Genomic DNA, 22,905 nt, shown 5'->3' with positions numbered 1-22,905 from the left:
TAGCGGGGCTCTAAAATGTGATTGTCTCACCAGTGGCCTTTCTATCTTCATGTGCCCAGTGCTGTAATTTTGTAGGATGAAGCTGGGGTCAGTTTTCATTTCAGCATTGCTATTTACGAACTGGACAAAGTAGGAGAAAGGCGGATAGTGCACTCTGTGTTCTTTCTTATACTTGGACCCCTGTTTGATCCATGACTCTTGCAGGGTATGTGGGAGTTTTTCCACAATTGGGTTTATGCCTCTTGGAGTGTCAAGAAAGCTGAGGCCTGGCAGATATCCTTCGTTTTTTGCTGCTTCAAGTTCCAGGAGGAGATCTGCAAGTTCCTGTAGAAGGTGATTGTCTCTCGGAGTAACTCTGGGAAAGCTCTCTAGGCGTTTGAACAGAGAAGCTTCAATAACTTCTGATGAGCCATAAATCCTGTCTAGCCTTTGCCATAAACGCTGAAGACCTGTTTCTGGATTGTTAACATGGACAGCCCTGATTTTCAGAGCATGCTGGAGAGACTCCCGACTAAGCCACTTAGTGAGCAGATCAAGTTCTTCACTGCACTTTAGGTTTAAATCTTCAGTGGCATTGTGAAACGTAGATCTCCATGCTAGATAAGTCTCTGGCTTGTTATCAAACACTGTCAGTCCTGCTGTCAGTAGGTCACGACGCGAGAGGAGGGCAGCGAGGTCTGATACATCTGCTTGTCGTTGTGGTTTGGCTGCTCCAACATAGTTGGACCAATGGGGAGGTGGAAGTTTGGGCTGCCAAACGGGTGGAGAACTGGGGGGGTACCCACGCGCAGCTGCTGCTGATATGTCCGGCCCTGTAGTGTGGGTGTTGTCTAAGTCACATTTTTGCTCTCTACTGTGTTTTGACTCACCTTCCATATTAGTGTTATTGTGGAAGTGGGTATCTACATACTCTTGAGTGCGGCTGACAGCCGCAGCTATTGTGGCAGGAATGTCTGGTGGCTTCACAGACTCTGCTTGGTCCAGAACTGCAGCCTCTAGGACCCTTGCAGCTGCAAGTGCTGCTTCTGCTTCTCCCTCCTGCTTCAGAGCATTTAGCGCTGCCTCCATCCGGGCCTTTTCGACCTCCATGTCTATTTGGCGTTTGGCATATTCTGCTCTTGCTCGAGCAGCTTCGGCTTCAGCTCGTGCTCGTGCTGCAGCAAGGCTTGCTGCTGAGCTGTTTGACCGGCGTGAAGCTGCTGAGCTGTTTGACCGGCGTGAAGCTGCTGATCTGCATTCCGACCTGACTTCCAGCTGTGAAAGCTGTGAGGTGTCCCCGTGGTTGGACATGATTGCTGTCGCTGGAGTGTCTCAGGATCCTGGCAGTGCACTTGATGCGTGGACAATCTTTTTACTCTTCTGCCCTCAGCTGAACGTCTCTATCCAGCTTATGCAGTGAGCTAAACATTAAATGGCTTCAGTAAACACTCAGGAGACCGCGTGGCATTCTTCAGAGCTTTACTGATCCTTATTTTCCTTTTTTTTTTGTAAAACTGTAATAACAGAAACAGAATACAGTGTATTCACTCTCCATACAAATACACAAAGATTACATTAACTATTGTTGACTTATGTAAACAGTCACTACACAATCAAGAGATACAGAGATGGTAAGAAATACAGCTAACACCACATGCTGGTATGCTTCATGTTAGCAGGCTAAACAAAGGGCTAACAGCTAGCTTGTGCTAGTAATGTAACAAACTCGCTAAACACACAAGAAGCTCATTACTTTGCTGAACAAGGTACTAATAAGTGGGAACAATAAACCGTTTTGCCACACTTACAGATTATGCCTTTTCAAGGGCGTCAGATGCAGGAATTTACAGAGACACAGCCAAATGGACCTTCCCTGTCGAGCGCTGGGAGAAAACCACTGCTTGCGCTCTAACATGGTGCTACCCTGTCAACCCACTAGATGGCAGGCTCTGCCCAGACAAGATCAGGAATAAACATATTTTCTGACATGTTGCAACAGTTAATTACAGAACGAATGATTATGACCCGCCATATAACAAACTTATAAAAAACATACCTTAGAAATAACAGGAGGGACAGAATACTCCCCGCCTGACGTCTGCAGGACGTCACACCAACTAAAGCTGAATCCCATACGGTAAAAAAATATATTTTGAAATATATTTTGAAATGTATTTTAGCGCATATATTTTTTGGCCAATTTTTGTATATTTTGAAATGTATTTCAAAATATATTTTTTGAAATACATTTCAAAATATATAAATATATTTTGAAATGTATTTTAGCGCATATATTTTTTGGCCAATTTTTGTATATTTTGAAATATATTTCAAAATATAATTGAAAATTAATTAAAAATCTTTCAAAAATATATTTTACCCTTCATATATTTCAGTCGAAGAAAACACATTCACATGTAACAACTGAAAATCTTTATTTGATATCTAAAACAAACACAGCATATAAATCAAGCTAGGAACATACATTATACAACTTTATTTTCATAACATTCTTAAAAATTGTAAAATTTTTAAAAAATAAAAATTATATATATATATATATATATATATATATATATATATATATATATATATATATATATATATATACACACACACACACATATATATACATACATTTTACTATACAAAATGCAACTGCAACAAACACTTATAAGTAACGATACTGTGAATTTGATGTGAACTGCTATTAACACAATAAAAATGTGATCACTCAAAGATGTTTACTGATCAATAACAAGCAGAGGAATACACACACACATATATATATATATATAGATATATATATGTGGGTGTGTACGAACATAAAACATATTTAAAATGTAACTTTTTTTTTCTTTTCCAACAGTCTGAGTTCCCCCAGCTTTGAATTGACTGCAATCCCCAAAGCCCCTCTGGATACATTGGGGAACCTCTTCCTTACCGCCACTGTAACAAACAAAAGTCACAGTTCTAGTACTTTTATCAGAGTTAAAATAAAAACATGATTTAAATTAGCTAGCTTCATTTAGCAAACAGATATTTCCGTTTATAGAGATATAGATATATTTTCCACATAATTTTACCTTTTTTTCCCCCCTCGATGGAAAGTCTATCCAGTTCACATTACAGTAATACTAACACCCCTTTTGGTCATCTATCCTTACTCTCCATCATTCAATCTGTTGACCTTCTTTGTCTGAGTCCAACCACTTCAATGCTTCATCACCTATCTGTGCAATTTTTATTGTTGCAAAGTGAGTTACTTGTGCAGTATGCAATTTTAGATACACAGTCTTCACTTACTATATATGGCTGTCATGGTTTCTTTATCAAGGGCAGTTCTTCGCTCTGCGCCGATGTCTGTTTTGCTGTGTCCTCCTATAAAAAGCATTAACATTTGAGTGTCTGGCTAGTTAAATTTCCAAAAATCTGATCTTTGTTCATCTAAACATTTGAACTACAATATTATGCTTTTTGGTAAAGAAACTGGTGACAGAGAAGTAGGCTTTTTAAAATACTATTAGCTAACCATTGGAACTAAGTTTCAAAGCTGTTTACCTTTTAAATTGCTCTGGATCAAAACCTCCAGTGGGAAGACGGCCATCAGAAGAACACGCACCATTGAAGTGGGTGTTTGGGCCTGAAGAGCAGTAGCCCACTGATGTTTCAGAATTTTTACCCCTGTAGCATGTGCTAACTCCACCTGTGTTTGCAATCACATAAAAAGAGTGTTTCAATATAAATTGTTTTTAAAAAAACACATTTGAGTTTGCACCTACCTAAATTCTCAGCAAAATTACTTACATATTCAGCATCACTGGAACCCTTTAAATAAATAAACACATACATATGAAGTCAACAATGTTGTTACAGACAGAGTATTACTGGTAAACTAAATGAAAGAAGGAAGAACTCAGAATAACTTAGATGATTGAGTCTTTACACTTTAATAAGAAAGATTGACATTTCGCGGTGGAACAAAGCAGAATCAAAAATACTTACTTTAGAATCCCCAGACGCTTTGCATGAAGAGTTGGGCACCTATAAAGGAGAATATTTAAAGATTAAAAAAAATACACATAACATTGACTGCCATAAAACCACTGAATAAATATCAGAATGTGACAATGTTGCACAACAATCTAAACCTTGTAAGTCATGTATATCTATACAATTCAAGTAAATAGGTACAGCATACATGTTCTGGAGAAAAAACAAACAAACAAACAAGCAAAAAAAACAACAATATATAAGAATCCAGTGGGGTAAAAAATCTCTTCTGAAGAATATAGTTCATTTTGGGTGAAAAACAAAACATTCCTCTAAAATATATATACTGACATCAGCAATCAACATCATGATTGTAATTATTTCCCTACTAGTCCATCTACTGCTCTGTGCATGTGTCAAGCACTACGACTGTATCTATGCATATAAATTCACCATATATATCCTGCAAAAATGTCTTGTTATGGTCAAAAAAAGGCAAACAAACAAAGGCATTCAATCAGAGATGAGAAATTAATCGGGAATATCAATTATATGGTAAATGGCCTGTATTTGTATAGCGCTAGTCCCTAAGGACCCCAAAGCGCTTTACACATTCAGTCATCAACCCATTCACACACTGGTGATGGCAGCTAAAAAAACACAATCCTTATTAAGCAATGTCTAACCAGTAGTACTGGTCTGAATGACAACAAACATAGCTAGTGTTTGGGAAAATCTGTTATAAAACAGTTATTATTTCAATAGTTATGCTTAGCATGTGACATAATATCACGTGACACAGACACTGCATAAAAAACCACAACAACTAATACTTACTTTAGGAGGATGAGGGAGGGCAGCATCAGGTTGAGACTTTGACATCTGTAAGAGAAAAACTGATGTATTAGAAACAAGTCATTTAAAAATACATTAATGTGGCAGACTGTTCCCTGTTCCGATGCAGTGTACAAGTACAATCAGGGCTGTCACAACAATGGGGCGGTGCCAAGTCGTCGCAACCCTAGGTACAATGTACAAGTACATATAACTACATATGTGAATAAAGCAAGAATCTGTTTAGGTTAGGCACACTGCTGACTGATGCTTGTTAGGTTTATATGATTGCAAACTGCACAAAAACAACAAAGCAACAAAATTAATGGTAATGACAAAAAATTAATTAGATTTTACTTACGTCAGGAAGATCTGCATTCATTTTCATGGGCTAAAATAAATAGGCACAAACATTACTGCTAAACAACCCCCAAAAAACTCCAAAAGGCCTCAAAATGATTAAAAAGGCAAGGAAATGTGGAACATTGTAATTAGTGATTATTAATGAAGGATAACTGTGCTTTGTTTCTAACCTTGGTAATTAAATGCTGTGTAGCCTGAAGGAGAGGTGGGATTTCTGTGAAAGTGAAATTAAATGTGAATAGGTTTTGATAGTTATTGTATATGACAAGTGTAAACACACACATAAAACATGCAATAGTACAGTACTTACTTTCAAGTATTTCATTTTTCAGCCTATCGTTCTCTCTTTTTAGATTCGAGTTCTCTTCTCTCAACTGATTAATGACACGCTGTAGATGTTCAAGTTTCTTTTCATTCCATAACTTTAGATCGTTTTGTTGGTCTGTTGGGTATGCCTAAGAAATGAAACAAAAAACTCTCTCTTTAAAAGCCACCTTCTGTATGAAGGAATGATCTCAAAATGTTGGGGGGGGGGGGGTTACACATACATATATATATACACAAAACAGGTATATATATATATTAGTATATATGTCTGTGTGTGTACGCGGCGAAACACTCACCTTTTTCTTAGCTGCCGGTTCGTCTGTGACCTCTGTGGCCTCAAGGAGTTTCATAGAAGGTTTACTTTTTCTCTTAAGCACCTCTGGCTTGGGTAGTTGTTCTTCGATTTCCTTAAGCTTTGTTTGCAAAGTTTTTTCCCTTTCTGAGGAGGCAGAATAATAATAAAAAAGGCTAAAGTACATCATAATATAATTAAGTTACATATTTTGATTAACAAATAAGCGACAATAAAGTAATATTATACTGGAGAAAAGGCACCTGCTAGCTTAATGATGGAGGCTTCATAGACCGGCCACCCGCCTTTTGGCTCCTTGGCGCCTTGTCGCCACTCCACCAAATAAATGTCCTTTTCCTCCAAACCGTTTAAGTATTCCTCCTCATCAAAATCCCGAATGTGTTCAGTCGGCAGAATTGAGAACTTTCCATCTTCCGACCACTTAATTAACGCGAACATTATCCGCTTGTGTCTTCCCGTCTGTATATCGGCCTTTCGCGCCTCAAACGTCGGTTATATTTAAAAAAAAAAAGGGGGGGAGGGGGGGGAAGAAACAACAACTAATAATTTTTTTTATTACTATTATTAATATTTTTTGCGCGTTCATTGCACATGTTTGGGAATATTTCAATATTTACTTTTTATTTTATCTTTATTTATAAAAAGCACAATGGCAACGCGCATGCGCATACTCTGCTCCGCTCATTAACCTTTACACTTTCACACAACCTACAGATCTAGAACGAAGACGCTGCATTTTTTGAATAATCTCTGGCGAGCATAGATTTCATAGAAAAAACATATTATATTGTTTTAAGTACCTTTTTTTCGATTAATCCTGTGACGTACAAAGACGGACGTTTTTGGGACTTTACGTTTAAGTTTTTAAAGTTTTTGTTAAGGTCTCCATTGCGTGTGCAGACGCTCGCGGAAGAAGACGCTGAAATTTTGCGAACTCCCTGGAAAACTGCTCGGTAAGCATATATTTCACTACATTTATTTTATATGTTGCAGTTTCTGTTTTACAATCCTCGATGTTTTCTTCAATGTGATTTTAATGTCATCAACAGGTCACGTGTGAGTCAAAATGAGCGAGCCTCCTGAAAGGATTCCGTATAAACGTTATCTAACTGATCCTGAAGAGGAAATTCCTTCAAGAACCAAACGGAGATGGGCACAAAAAGAAAGGTGTGTTGGTAATGTAATATCCCTCACTCTTTAACATTAACGAATGCCATAGGGCCGCACAATCAATAAATCTAGTGGCAATCACTAAGGATGCCACAATTATGTAATCGTTCAAAGTGGCAAATAATTGTCCACTGCATGCTTAAGATGTTTGTTTGTTTTTTATCAAGAATAAACAAAGCCAATGTGTAATAGACATTTGGGGCTTAATACTCCAGAATAGCATTGAAGGATTTTCAATTAGTGTTTTCAGCTTATGTTCTTGTAAAAATAGGACATGCAGTTGCTTAAAACAATGGTATAAACATCATTCTAAGTAAATTTTATCAAATGTAATTAATAGCCACAATGAAAATTGTAAGGAAAAAATGATCTTTATAAATTACCATACCATAAGGTACTCTGGCTCCCAAATGAATGATCTGGAGTTGGAGTTGGCTCTTTTAAACAGGGAATGTAGCTAGGCTATGTCTAATCTGCTTATTACTGATCAATAAACATCTTTATAAGTGATCACATCTTTATCGTGTTAATAGCAGTTCACTTAGAGTTCAAATATAGCAATAAGCAATTTCTATTTTCTTTATTGTATATTTTCTTTTTCAGAATTAAGGTTGCAGAAGAAGAACTTCAGAATGTTATCAAGGAATGTCAAAAGGTATGTCTTATGATATGATTGGTGGTTCAATTTGCATTTTTGTAAATTCATAAATGAACAGTTCAACCAAAAATGTAAATTCTCTAATCAATTGCTCACTCTTAAGTTGCTCACTCTTATAAACCTGTATGAATTTCTTTTGAACAAAATAATGTTGATAACCAAACAGTTGCTGGTCCCCATTGACATAGTATGGACATAGTATGAAATAACAACACTATGGAAGTCAGTAGGGACAAGAAACTGGTTACCAACATTCTTGAAAATATCTTCTTTTGTGTTCAACAGAACAAAGAAATAGGTTTAGAACAACTTGAGGGTGATGATTACCAAAATAACATTTTATTCCTTTTATCTTATCATCCATTTTATCTTATCCCTTAGCATTTAATTACCTCAGTTATAACAAATAATAAATGCTTGATTCATATTAATATTAATAATAATCTTATTGGTCTCTTTTTAAGGTTAGTGTTGGAATACAAACATTTTGGGTTAACTGTAATGAAAACACTTTTAATGCATAAACCTAAATTAAATTTATTCTGAGTATTGGACTATAGATTTCTCGAAATAAGTACACAATAGTTAGTTGAATTTTCAAGTCAAGAAATGAAATCAAAAAGATCATTACATTTCTAGACATTATTTTTTAAAGAATATTCATGAATTAGTGCATTGAACAAGAAAAAATAAAACAAGTAATCATTGTTCTAATTATGATTTTTACGGTAATTTCTACTTTCTACTGCAATCATATATTCTTACAGAATTTATCATGAAAGAAAGCACTAAGCATTCATTTTGACAGCCTAAGCACACTTAGATTTTGGCAAGACTGAATGGACATGTCAAATAGTGCACAATTAGTGAATGAGACCAATTTCAAATTTCTGCTGTAATGTTAAAAAAAGAGATGCATAAATACAGAGAAGACGGTTACAGGGCAGATCTCACCGATATAGACATGAATGCGTCTATGAGTCCACTAGGTTAATGCTCTTACACTGAAGATTTGCTTACAGGACCCATAATTCTCTCTCTCGCTTCTCTTTTCAAGGAAATCCCAGACACCCTTCCAGAAGACAGAACTCTGCTGATGACTAATGATGAAGAGTGCACTGCAGGTCCTGTTCAGATAGAGGTCCCAGTGGATTCAGGTCAAACTAAAGAGCAAAATCAACTACTACTTCTGGCACTTAAGCTCAAACACAGTTTGACCAATGACTGTCTTGAAGATATCATGAAAATCCTTAATGTTGTTGGTGGCAGTGATGCAGCATGCAGGACAAAATATTCATTTTACAAAGCTTTTGATGATACAAAAGACATCATGAAAATCTGTTATGTGTGTGAACAGTGCAGTAATATAATGTCAGCTGAACTGGACCAAGTTCATTGTGTTCAATGCAACAGCACCTATGACAAAGCAAGTAGGTTTACCAATAACTTTTTCATATACCTCTCCTTGGAAGATCAACTCAAAAATCTCTTGAGAATGCCAGGAATTACAGATGAATTAATAGGAAGGCAAACAGAAACATCTACTTCTCTCAGTGACATTTGTGATGGTTTTTTGTATCAGAAAGCTTTAAGTGGTTCAGAAACGGCCCTTCAAACCCTCAGCTTAACATTTAGCTGTGATGGTGTGCCAGTTTTTAAAAAGTCCCCTTGTAGTATTTGGCCCCTTTTTTGCACCATTAATGAATTGCCATTGAAAACAAGACAGGATAATGTACTCCTTTGTGCACTATGGTTCGGGGATGAGAAGCCTCACATGAGAAGTTTCTTAAAACCTTTCATTGATGAGTGTGTGGGCCTACAGGACAGTGGTTTCACATGGGAAGATGACAAAGGCGTTTCTGTCAATACAAAAGTAATCCCTCTAATTCTAATGAGTGACTCAGTTGCCAGACCTGTGATCCAAAATTTTAAACAGTTTAATGGTGAATATGGATGCTCCTACTGCCTTCATGAAGGAAAGGTAGTTGAAAAAGGCAGAGGATTCACTCGTGTATATCCTTTTCAGAAGGACATTCAGCTCCGCAATCAGGAACAAACTAATGAATTTGTAGAAGCTGCGCTACAGTCTGGTAAAGCTGTTATGGGTGTTAAAGGGCCAAGTATGTTGTGTAGACTTCCCAGTTTTGATATTATCGAAGGGTCTGTCCCAGACTATATGCATTCAGTACTTCTGGGTGTTGCAAGAACTGTAACAGGGCTGTGGTTAAACAGTGAAAACCATGAAAAGCACTGGTATATAGGTAGGTCTACAAAACTGTTAGATGAAATGCTTTTAAAGATTAAACCGCCATGTAATGTACCTCGTGTGCCAAGGTCTGTCACATTGAGGAAATTTTGGAAAGCCCATGAGTGGTATATGTGGCTCTTTTATTATAGCTTACCTGTACTGAAAGGTGTATTGCCAGAACCACTACTGAATCACTGGTCTAAACTAGTCAAGGGAGTATCCCTTCTGTTGGGCGAAAATATAACTAGAGAGCAGATTACTGAGTCTGAGGCACTTCTAACAGATTTTGTGAAAGACATGGAGGTATTCTATGGGGAAGCTAATCTGTCTTATAATGTCCATCTTTGCCTCCATTTACCAAGGAGTGTAGTTAACTGGGGGCCTTTGTGGGCTCATTCCGCCTTTGTGTTTGAGTCTTACAATGCTAAACTACTAGACATGATCAAAAGCACTCAAGGGGTTGCGCTACAGATTGTAAAAATGTTCTGGCTACAGAAGGCCTTACCATTTTATGGCCAGACTTTACTGAAAGATGCCTCAAATGAATGCAAGGAGATATTTGAATCTCTAACAAGACCTAAACAGTTAAAAGATGTAACTCGCACACATGGTATCACTGCACTTAATCATCCTAAAGTGCGATTAATTAGGAGGGATGACTATATGGCACTGAGTCGTTATGGGGTACAAAGGAGCAGAGTAAAGTACTTTCAACGAATCATTACAAATGGCGAGGTGTTTCACTCAGAAGATTACAGTCGTGTAGTCAAACGTAATTCATTCACTGTTATGTTGAATGATGATGATCAAAATTTCTTTAACATTAAACGATTTGTAATATGTCAAAATGAAAGTGGAGAGACGTGTTATGCCATTGGAAGATTCTATGAACGAGCAAAGCATAGTCTCTGTGCCTCAAATCCAAGTTATTTTGAACCAGTATCAAAACGTCTTGGGCATCTGACAGGTATTCTTGCTGCAGAGATCAAATGCAAATGTCTGATCATTCACACTGAAAAACTAAAAGTCAATTACATTTTTAGAAGCATTAATCAGTGTGAATTCCTTAAATAAGGTTAAACACGAGAAAACATGATTTTCTGCCATGTGGTATTTTTCTGAAGTGATTTTAAACCAGTTCATAAAAAAACATACATAATTAAACATTAAATGGCAAAACGTCAGATATACATTACATTAAGTCATTAAGTGCTATATTATATTGCATCATTAAAGGAACACTCCCTCAGAGTTAATACGTTGAGTCTGACCATTTTGGAATCCATACAGTTGATTTGTATGGTGTCAAGAAAGAAGGTATATGAAAATATGAGTTTGCCTCGCTATTGAACTGTATTTGATTCTGGGAACTTATTGTTTAATTTGCAAATATGAGTATTGAGCAGATTTCAAGTGGAAACCAGAAGGATTTCCTGAGAAGATGATTGTGCCCCTAGACAACAGATTCTGCTCAGAGAGGTGAACACATCTTTGTGTAGAACACACAGCAGTAACACCAGATTACAGCCTAACATGTACAGTGTAAGTAATCTAATCCACAACTGCAGCTCCAAAGGAAAAGACTTACATTTTAAGGGAACAAATCAGATCCCGATCTGCTCTCATTATGAGCTATGTATAGCCATTACTGTAGGATACTTGCTGTGAGTTTGGGGGAAGATGGGATCATTGATTCTGTAACCATTATTATTCAGAGATTGTATTTTTAAATTAACATGGCCTACTTACCAGCACTGGAGGGGGAAAACACAAAATAACAAAGCAAAATGGCAGAGGACAGAGGACACACTTCTTTTTATAGGTTTTGGGCTTTTGTTGTGAAACTATAAGAGAATCTCAGTTTCTGAACACTTCATCAGCAAACTATTGTTTTGATGCTCATCTATGAGTCATACTGTATGAGCTCATCAATGATCCACGGGACATCTGAAAATACCCTGCCATCAGTGGCACACAGCCAATCATGAGCATAATAACTGTTGTAACATAGTGATTGTTCACTTAATTTGAAGTGCTGTTTAATTTTGCTCAACAAAATGAACATTGTGCTTATGATTTTTGTATAATCTGTAAAAAATAAAAATGACCAAAGACTTAATGGTCAAACTCAACTTTTTAACTCTGAGGGACATGGAGAATGAGCCTATTTTCAAAAAAAGTGGACTGTTTCTTTAAGTACTATATTGTATATATTGTCAAAAACTAAAGTGTACATAGCAGTTGTATTTTGTGTACTGTATCAATGACTATTAATTTCAAAGTCAAGTGAATGCTAATATTGTCTAATGTGAAATACTGTAAGCAAATGAATAAATAACCTAATTCTTGCTAGACCTTTGACTGTGTTTTGTTTGAATCCAACTGTGTTTGCAGATGTGATTAGATGCAGATGTTGTTACTTTTATTATTATTATGGCACTAAATACATTTTAACCTCCTAAGACCCGAACTCTTCCACGACATGCATTTTTAATTTCTCTTTGATATTTGGGCACATTGGGTCATTTTGATGAGAACCCAGATCTGACAGTAATTGTAAATAGAAGACGTCTGTGTAATATAAATTAAGGGAATTTGATATATGGAGGCTGAAGTGAGGTCGTGACACACACTCTGTCTCTGTAAACGAGGAACCGTTCCTTGTTGTCTCGGCAAAAAGGGGAACAATTCACTTCAAGACAAAAACTGAAAGGTTGACCGGAAGTACCGGCTATGAAAATAGAAGATGATGTTCTTTCGAACTATGTTAAAAGTCATTGTGGTTTTGAGCTGATCTATGTATAAAATGTACCTGTGACGTATGAAGGGGCGTCATTAATCAAACCCTGATGCTATAAAATAATTGTTTGTGCTTTGATTAAGTTGAAGATTAATTCTTGTCTGCGTACAGACTGGTCTTCCCACGCGTGTATTCATTAAAATCATCGTTTGACTTCACCCGGCCGGATCAGTGTGGTTATTCTTCGATCACCTCTTGTACCCTTCCTCAATATTGAACCCTTAACATTCACCCGATGAATGTAAAAAAAAAGAATTACCAGATTTTCTTTTAACTTATTTTTGTTTTTAAGAAAAATAAGAGCCACAAATGAGGATATTTGTTTAAAATTTTGATAGAACAGTAGCAGTATAATGTCCTCGGAAGTGGATATCAGGCCCTTGTAGAGCAAAATTGAGTATTTTGGTCTAAATAACCCAAAATGTGACGTCCACATATGTGGACGCCAGGTCCAAAGAGGTTAGATAAGGGATACTTTGAAATATATTCTACTGAAAGGTTGGAAATGTATTTTCTTGAACGCAAATATTTTTTGAAATGTATTTTGGTTTGAAAGAAATGTATTTTAAATTTCAAAAATATATTTTTTTGGAGCATCACAAATACAAAATATATTTACCATATATTTGAAATATATTTTGGCCAGGAAAAATGTATTTTTTTACCGTATGGGATCCCACTATTACAAAGGATATTAAGAGTCTTTCAGACTTAGCTCTTAGGTACCAACAAGACGACTTCACTGATGGGTCTCAGGTACACTCTACATTCGCCACTGCGGATGATCTTGACTTTGATCTTCCTTACTCTGCCATCTTGACTGGGGAAGGTCTTTGTGACTAGCCCTAGTGGCCAGTCAATCCTGTTTTCTTGTCCCTCTTTGAGCAGGCTCTGCCCAGACAAGATCAGGAATAAACATATTTTCTGACATGTTGCAACAGTTAATTACAGAACGAATGATTATGACCCGCCATATAACAAACTTATAAAAAACATACCTTAGAAATAACAGGAGGGACAGAATATCTGCTATTCATCTTACTGTTCTGTCCGCACGTCTCATCACTATGGGGAACAGAGCCTTCAGTCGCTCTGCTCCTCGCCGATTTTTCCTCCTCATGCTGATTTTATTTAAGTTCTGTTTTGCAATTTTAACTTATTTTATGGATTTATGACTATTGCTCCTTTCATTAATTTTTGTTCTTTTAGAAGGTGACCTTGGGTTTTTGAAAGGCGTATGTAAATGTATTATGTATTAATATTAATAAGTGTTTGGGAACTGAGGACACTTGAAGCCGTGTAGGGGGAATTCTTTCCAATTCTTGCTTGATGTACAACAGCTGCTCAACAGCCCGGGGTCTCCGTTGTTGTACTTTGTGCTGCATAATGCATCACACATTGTCAATGGAAGACAGGTCTGGACTGCGGGCAGGCCACTATAGCACACGCACTCTTCTTTTACTACGACGCCACGCTGTTGTAACACATGCAGAATGTGGCTTTGCATTGTCCTGCTGAAATAAGCAGAGACGTCCCTGAAAAAGACGTCGCTTGGATGGCAGCATATGGCAGGTAAAATAGCTAAAGAGAGGTTGGAGAGCTCACTGGAAAAGATGAATAAAATCTATGACAGGCAGGATGTGGAATGCCAGTTCAGTCTTGGGGACTGTGTCCTTGCACTTTTGGCCTTTGCTACCTCACCTTTCAGGTGAAATACAGTGGTCCCTTTCTAGAGGTCTGCAAGGTTTCTGACCTAAATTATTTGATAGAGACTCCTGGCTTCAGGAAATCGACAAAGCTGTGCCATATAAATCTCTTAAACCATCTCATTCTTGTGAACAAACAGGTTTAGGGTCTTCAGCCTGCTCACTTGTGAAGTCAGGATTAGGTTGTATATAATAAAAAACATACTGTTTATATTTTCCCCTGGAGGTGTTTAAGGAGAAATGTTAACCATGTTTTCTATAACTTCAAAATGAGATAAGTGATTCTTGATCAGGCAGCCCGACAGTAGCAAACATTTAATTATATTAAGTCCTGTGTTGTTCTCTGTTCTCCCTCATTGGTACCATGTTTCTTGTTACCACTCCCTGTGATAACATTTGCATATTTAAATTGGATGTGCTTGGCTTGGCCCTGCAGTCCAACTCCCACACCTCCCCCCACAGCCTTGTAACCCACCCCCACTCACCACATACTGGAAATGTGCTGGAAACAGTACAGAGCAAAAAGAATAAAAATGCTTACAGCCTGATTGTTCTCATAACCATAATTCAGCTGGCTAAATACGCAAAGAGCAGTGAACAACAAAAATCTGTTGGAGCTCACTAAACAAATGATGAGACTCATGCCTGAGTGATCCTTCCCCCCATGCTGCACCACTACACCTGTGAGGGTCCCCCCCACCTACCATATCCCCCTTTAACCCCCTGGTTCAACCACCATGAAAACATTAACAGTAAAATTAGCAGTGGCTCACGGTTATGTTCGGGGAATCTCTCCTCTTAACAAACCCAACAGAGAACAACTGGGGGTTAGTATCTTGCCCAAGGATATAAAGTGTGCAGACTGGAGCAGCTAGGGACCCAACCACCACCCTTCCAAAGCAACTGATAACAAACGCTACTTCCTGAGCTAAAGTCACCCCACATTTTGTATCTTTGAATGTAATTTGTTTTCCATATCAAAATCAGATGCTGTTGTTCTGGGTCGATATCATTCTGTACCTGTAAAGGGGATAAATCAGTGAAGACGCTGGGACGCTATGCTTCTCCTTCAGCTTCATTCCAAAGGAGGCATCGTGGCTGCAGCGCCCCCTTCCAGCAGCTGCAGGCATGACTAATCAAACACATGGATTATGTTTCAGCCCCATCAAGTACATTGTGGATTGAAATTAGCTAGTTTGTGGAGGCGGTATTATTACATCCTTCTGAACAAAGTTAATAACTCTTAGTTGTTTCAGGCTCTTTTGCATTACAATACTTTAAAAGGGACATTTTTACCTTTATTTATAAATTTACATTTTTTTAATGAATGGATTCACTTTTGACCACATGACTGTTTTACTTCCCACTGTTTCCCAAAGTAAAGCCAGAAATGTATCAGGAGAATCATTTGTTTGCATGAAGTTTGTTCACTCTTTCCTGATAAATCCATTAACAGGGAGATATTAAATTGTGGAAGATGATTAAAAATGAGTCAGCAGTGAGGGGGGTGTGCTCACTTAGGATGTATTCTAAAACTGTTTTCAAAAACAGAATTACCTGTAAGAAAAAACAAAATCTTTTCAAGAAAATCATTGTATTGGAAAGAAAAGAGTATACTCAGACTGAGACCAACATCCTTCAAATATATTCCTGTTATTATTTTGGCAGATTGTGAATGCCTAATATTTGCTGAATGACTGGAGCGATCTATTAAGGTGTTCAATACAGTGTCAAAAGCTGTTGAAGTTTCCAATAAGATCAGATATTTGAGAGAAAATGCATGACACAAAGCTGGGTCATTATTATTAGGAGCATATAGACTGACAACTGTAAAAATATTATTTAAAATAGTTGCCTGAATTAGTCTATTATTATAACAAGCTGAGAAGGTTTGGGTAAAGTTATTACCTCTAAGAGATGATTTCCTGTAGGAGGAGAGTTTTACTTTTAATTTTGCTATGACCGTCAGAATTGTTGTTTTTTTGCCTGTGAACAAATACATGTACATTCCAAGCTTGTTGGAGGCATCATAACAAGAAAGCAATTATGTTTCATGTGTTATATACAGGATATAACCTATGGTTTAAGAAGAAAGTATGACTTGCATGTGGAGAGCTGTTATGCATGTGTAGTAGCTTTCATGGGGCTGCTAATGAGGGATAAGAAAACATTATCAAAGACATACAAGAAGACAAGACAGTTAGAGTTTGTGTGTGTCTGTCAGTCCACTGTTTACTGCAGCTATCAAACGTGTACATGTTTACTGACTCTGGAGGATACTTGAAAAGTTTGTGAAATGAGTCTGATATGAGTCAGTGAAACTCACTTCTGTCCAATGACAGCAATATTGAGGGGAGTTTTTCAAACTTTCTTGGATATAACATTGTTCCAGTCAGCTGTACAATGTGAGAATGTAGTAAAATTGTTTATCAGAGCGAAAGTGTCATTTTTAGGACACCGAAGCCTAAAATTGTTGACAGCTGTCCAGAGACGGGAGGGTGGTATATCTAATCTGCTAATAATAAGTGATTATAACAATATCTGGAATAAATAAGCAAGTTTAACTCTGTTCTTGTATGTTAGCTTGAGGTGAGGTGAGGAGGAGGACATATTATCCAGATGCCACATTGTCTCTATCCTCTGTTTTCCCTTTTCGGTGAAGGGGACCACTTCTTAGGTGATCAAACACAGGTACAGTTCTTCATATCTTGAGTTTGAAGCTGCAGACACAAACACTGAGAGCTCTTTAGCTGAAACCGTCACTGTGTTCAAGATGGAGGTTTCCACAAACCAGAACACACTCTCATGTAATTTTAATGGATTAACAGATTTATGAGAATAACCATTTCTTTGGAAAACAAAATTACACGTTGATCAAGTATAGCTGTCAGTACAATATTGTTTTTATTAAATGAACTCAAAAAATATTTTAAAATTTTAAATAATTAACTACAATTTAAATGCTTTAACGTCTTGCCTTATTTACAGCACTGTTGCATTTTATTGTTATAATTTAATCAAGACTTTACTCATTCACGAAAGTGTGAAGTAAGACAAAGCATAGAAAAAAGCACTTGTGTGAATGAGGCATGTTGTATAAAGTACATTGATTAGAATAGAAAGCACAATAAGAAGCATTTAGTACTGCACGCTTTAGATGGGTTAGTGCGTGAAAGCATCAACACCAAGTGCATTATTTAGTTTGTTTACCAATCGCTGTTGGTATTCTCCATTTGTTTTGTTCTTTTCTCTTTAATTTTCTTATGTGAAATATAATTTTGGAATGTGTTTCCATCAAAAATGATAAAATGTTGATCAAAATGTAAATTGAACATAAAAAATATAACAGTAAACTTAGATTAATGCTGCAATAAATCATTGTTTGTCTTCTGTCATTGCTTCTCTGAACTTTGGCCATATCTGTTGGTGTCATTGATTTTGTATACTTTGGTAAATGCTTGTTCCTTATGTGGCGTAGTTATTCATTAGGTGTTTATATTGTTTTTTCAGCACCACAAGAAACTTAAGATTTTGTTTGTGTCTTTTATTCTTGCCAGGATTCTTAGCAAGAACAACAAGAAGAACTATCCTGCTAAGATAAAGGGAGGAAGAAAAGAGAGAGTGTGTTAAGATGTTAGCGTAAGTAGAAACTACTCTGCTGTCATTTGAGCCTCATGTTACAGCAGCAGCTGAGTTATGATGATGCTTTGCTAATGGAGACTGTAATAACATTTGCTTCTGTGGGGCAGGGGGCTATTACATGGCATACTGTGATACGTTCAGTAATTGCACATAGATCACAGGCTAAGCCTTTGAAACAATGAAATTTAGGTGTTGTGCATTAGTTGCAGTAGTTGTGATATGCCTTTTGGTGCCTGATGGTCACAGGCCGTCAGAACGTTGTGTGAAACCCGATATCACAGCAAAGCGTGTAATAGACAAACCGGTCCACCTCTCAGGGCCACCGTACTTTTTGCAGTATACTTAAATTGGCCTTATTTCATTTGAATTTGTTTTTATTGATATAGCGCCAAATAAAATCAACAGCTGCCTCAAGCCAGCTTCATATTGTAAGCTAAAGACCCTACAGTAATACAAAACAACAGAGAAAACCTTAACAATCATATGACCCCCTATGAACAAGCACTTTGGCAATAGTGGGAAGGAAAAACTCCCTTTTAACAGAAAGAAACCTCCTGCAGAACCAGGCTGAGGGAGGGGCAGGGCCATCTGCCGTGACCTCTTAGGGGTGAGTGGATAAGGACAGGACAAAAGACACGCTCTGAAGAGAGCCAGAGATTAATAATAACAAATAATTACATGCGGAGAGGTGTATAAACACCTGGTTTCCAAGAATGTAAAGGGAAGTGGGATGTTTCAAAGTAACATCCACATGAATGCCTGCCAAGGTTTCCTGAGAAAACATATTTACATAAAAGTGCATTAGGAGTGGTAATATATCCATGCATATTTTAGCAGGTATGTGTGCATTGTACAGCTTGACTGCTGCTGGGATGAAGACACGTGTCTATGATAATGCTTCATCTTACACTGTAGCTGTAACAATCTACTGCTGAAGGCAAGGGTGTAGATTTGGTTTTGGCGTTGGTGGGGACGGATGATTCAACCACTGAACCCTTTTCCTTTTTGTTTTTGCTTCTTGATAAAAAAAGGGAGAAATATACTTGCCTACATGTGCTATTCTACATGCTTTTAAACCATTTAAAATTACAATTCATAGTTTTATATGTGAATTATATAATGTTAAATTACTATTAAATGACTAAAGTCTAAAAGTATTTTAGACTTTAGTTTACTTCAGCCATATTCCATATAAATCAGGTATCATACAAAAATAAAAATAGAGTCATGACAATAAAAGAATATGACTTTAAGGACTTAACATTACTTCAGTTACACCAGCATCTCTGACACATTAGCACAAAGCCAACACTGAGTGACCTGCTGGTTTCTGTCCATAAAACTACTCATCTAAGATGACCACAGAGTAAAACATCTCTCAGCAAAATGATGCAACATTTTAGGCACTGTTGCCCCGATCAGATCAGTGAGCTGGGATTTTTTATTCTCAACATGAGCTACTGTTACAGCAACAGATATGGACTACATGCCCCACACAACAACTCAATGTCCACTATGTGAAGCAGCCAAACACATGCCTGCTCCTCTCGTTAACTGAGATAAACTGCTGGCATATTGGTTTTACATCTCTACTGTCCAGTTTCTCCTGGTGGACATGGTACAGCCTGTGTAAACTAATATCCTGGCTCGCTCGAGGCTGCTGTTTTCTCTGACAGTTTCAATCAAAATTAAAGCTGCAAGCAGCGTTATGAGGGCCCTCGCACCCTGGCGTGTCGAGCCACGCCCAACACCTAAAACCAGCACGTCCAATGTGATGTCACATTGATGGAATTCATGCATTTAACCACCAGCTAACATTTCATCTCATTGAACCATGATTATAGTCGTCCCACTAGGTGGCGCTCTAACTATTACTGACAAATGGCATAACAAACATTTCCGAGCTCGAGTCTCATCACACCTGCGACGTTTGGGAGAGATTGGATATTGTGTTTTTGAGTGACAGCAGATTACTGCTTTTTGGCGAGTGATTGAAACTCTAAGTGCCGCCATGACCACCCCGTTTCCCTGAACGTAAAAAGCTTCGCAATTTAACATCACAAAGGTCTTTAGATTCCACAAACTTCAGATCGGTCCAATCTGATGAAATCCCTTGGAGGAGTTCGTCAAAGTATGAAGCCTGAAAAGAGGGGAAAATGTCGCCAAAATTACACATGAATTTTAAAATGGCTGACTTCCTGTTGGATTTGGGATATTGCTCCAAGAGACTTTTTTGTACATCTTAATATCTTCCATGAGCTTACCAAGTTTCAGACTCATAGATAAAACACAGAGCAGGGGCTGATATTTTGAAACTTTGTAGGGGGCGCTGTGGAGCAATTTCGCGCTATTCAATGAAAATGATCACATGACAACAAAGCCTTCATCCATTTGGGGGTGTGTGCCAAATTTCAAGCCTCTATAAACTTTCCAAGCCCCTCAAAAGCCACTTCATCTTTCATGTTGAACCGCGTTGCCACCAGGGTGCGCCGTTCAGTGTAAAGTCACAATTTTTGCACTGAAGCATCACGAGGCACTGATGGTGATATTCACCGCTTTTGAGGTGGCCACGATGAACCTGTGAAAATCAGTACAACAAAATTAAAGCCATGACATTTCCTGTGGCCACTAGGTGGCGCTGTCCGTATTTCCGACAATGGGCACGTCAATCTGTTCAGGGCGGGTCTGACATCATGCCTGTAAAGTTTGGTACTGATCAGACTGGATTTCATTGAGTTATACTAATTTGTTTCTTCATGGCGTGACATCAAAGTTCGCCATGCTGCTGGGGTCACACCCTTTTGCGAAAAGTCACAGTTTTCACTGTAACCCAAGACCAACTCCTTAAGGCTTTCCTGGAGAAATTTGAGGCTGCAGGTGTCACCCATCACTATACTGTACCCCAAAGTGTAAAACATGACATTTCCTGTTCCCACTAGGTGGCGCTGTCCTTGATGTCAAATATGGCAGTTGAAATATGTTCAGGGGTGGAGCCTTATCATATGTGTGCTCTTTGGTCCAGATCGGAACATGTATGACAGAATGAGAGGCAATAAGATTTTCATGGCGAGTCATCGAAATTCGCCATGGCGCCACGGCCTCATAGTATTGTGAAAACTCAAAAGCTCCGCAATTTAACATGGCACAAGGGTGTAGTTGACACTGTCCAAATTTGAAGGTTATGAAATGAAACCCCAAGGAGGAGTTCGCAAAAGTTCGAGGCATGGAAATGGCAAAATTAGAGCCAAAATGTCACCTTCTCTTCCAAATGGCGGACTTCCTGTTGGGTTTGCGTCAATGGGCCCAAAGACTTTTTTGTTCGTCTTGGCATGATACACATGTGTGCCAAATTTCATACATGTAGCTCAAACGATGTGGTCGTAGGGCTGCATTTAACAAGGCATAGGTGGCGCTGTAGAGCCATTTCCCAGTGCTCATATGTAAAACCATTAAAATACAAAATTTTTCACCAGACCTGGCATGTGTGCAAAATTTCATGAGTTTTTGAGCATGTTTAGGCCCTCAAAAAGGCCCTTGTTTGGGGTGAATAATAATAATAATAATTAAAGCTGCAAGCAGCGTTATGAGGGCCCTCGCACCCCCGGCGCGTCGAACCACGCCCAACACCTAAAACCAGCACCTCCGATCTGATGTCACATTGATGGAATTCATGCATTTAACCACCAGCTAACAATTCATCCCATTCTATCATGATTATAGTTGTCCCACTAGGTGGTGCTCTAACCATTACTGACAAATGGCATAACAAACATTTCCTAGCTCGAGTCTCATCACGCCTATGAGCTTTGGGAGAGATTGGACCTTGTGTTTTTGAGTGACAGCAGATTACTGCTTTTTGGTGAGTGATTGAAAGTCTACGTGCCGCCATGACCACCCCGTTTCCCTGAACGTAAAAAGCTTCGCAATTTAACATCACAAAGGTCTTTAGATTCCACAAACTTCAGATCGGTCCAATCTGATGAAATCCCTTGGAGGAGTTCGTCAAAGTATGAAGCCTGAAAAGAGGGGAAAATGTCGCCAAAATTACACATTAATTTTAAAATGGCTGACTTCCTGTTGGATTTGGGATATTGCTCCAAGAGACTTTTTTGTACATCTTGATATCTCCTATAAGCCTACCAGGTTTCAGATTCATACATAAAACACAGAGCTGGGGCTGTGGTTTTGAAATTTTGTAGGGGGCGCTGTGGAGCCATTTTGGGATATTCAATGAAAATGATCACATGACAACAAAGCCTTCGTCACATTGGAGGTGTGTGCCAAATTTCAAGCCTCTATACACTTGCCAAGACCCTCAAAAGCCACTTCATCTTTCATGGTGAACAGCGTTGCCACCAGGGTGCGCCGTTCAGTTTAAAGTCACAATTTTTGCACTGAAGCATCACGAGGGACTGATGGTGATATTCACCGCTTTTCAGGTGGCCACGATGAACCTGTGAAAATCAGTACAACAAAATGAAAGCCATGACATTTCCTGTTCCCACTAGGTGGCGCTGTCCGTATTTCCGACAATGGGCACATCAATCTGTTCAGGGCGGGTCTGACATCATGCCTGTAAAGTCTGGTACTGATCAGACTGGATTTCATTGAGTTATACTAATTTGTTTCTTCATGGCGTGACATCAAAGTTCGCCATGCTGCTGGGGTCACACCCTTTCGCGAAAACTCACAGTTTTCACTGTAACCCAAGACCAACTCCTTAAGGCTTTCCTGGAGAAATTTGAGGCTGCAGATGTCACCCATCACTATACTGTACCCCAAAGTGTAAAACATGACATTTCCTGTTCCCACTAGGTGGCGCTGTCCTTGATGTCAAATATGGCAGTTGAAATATGTTCAGGGGTGGAGCCT

At 38.2% G+C, this 22,905-nt stretch overlaps 1 protein-coding gene across 1 annotated transcript; it reads right to left on the bottom strand.

Moving 5' to 3' along the window:
- Nucleotides 1-2,815: 2,815 nt before the first annotated feature.
- Nucleotides 2,816-6,247, bottom strand: LOC146614051 (uncharacterized). Its single transcript, XM_085376959.1, has 11 exons — nt 6,052-6,247; nt 5,793-5,935; nt 5,480-5,624; nt 5,340-5,383; nt 5,168-5,197; nt 4,810-4,854; nt 3,985-4,023; nt 3,787-3,807; nt 3,541-3,685; nt 3,286-3,360; nt 2,816-2,928 (listed from the first exon to the last, which is right to left on the bottom strand). Exons 1-11 carry the CDS (start codon nt 6,245-6,247, stop codon nt 2,816-2,818), a joined length of 996 nt encoding a protein of 331 aa, XP_085233085.1.
- Nucleotides 6,248-22,905: the final 16,658 nt, after the last annotated feature.

Source organism: Diplotaxodon limnothrissa, linkage group LG18 (assembly GCF_057381915.1).
Source record: "Diplotaxodon limnothrissa isolate DT_005_m linkage group LG18, D_limnothrissa_male_GT1.1, whole genome shotgun sequence".
NCBI classification, from domain to species: domain Eukaryota; kingdom Metazoa; phylum Chordata; class Actinopteri; order Cichliformes; family Cichlidae; genus Diplotaxodon; species Diplotaxodon limnothrissa.
The sequence above is the reverse complement of the archived record's forward strand: the minus strand, read 5'-3'. Positions and strand labels throughout refer to the sequence as shown.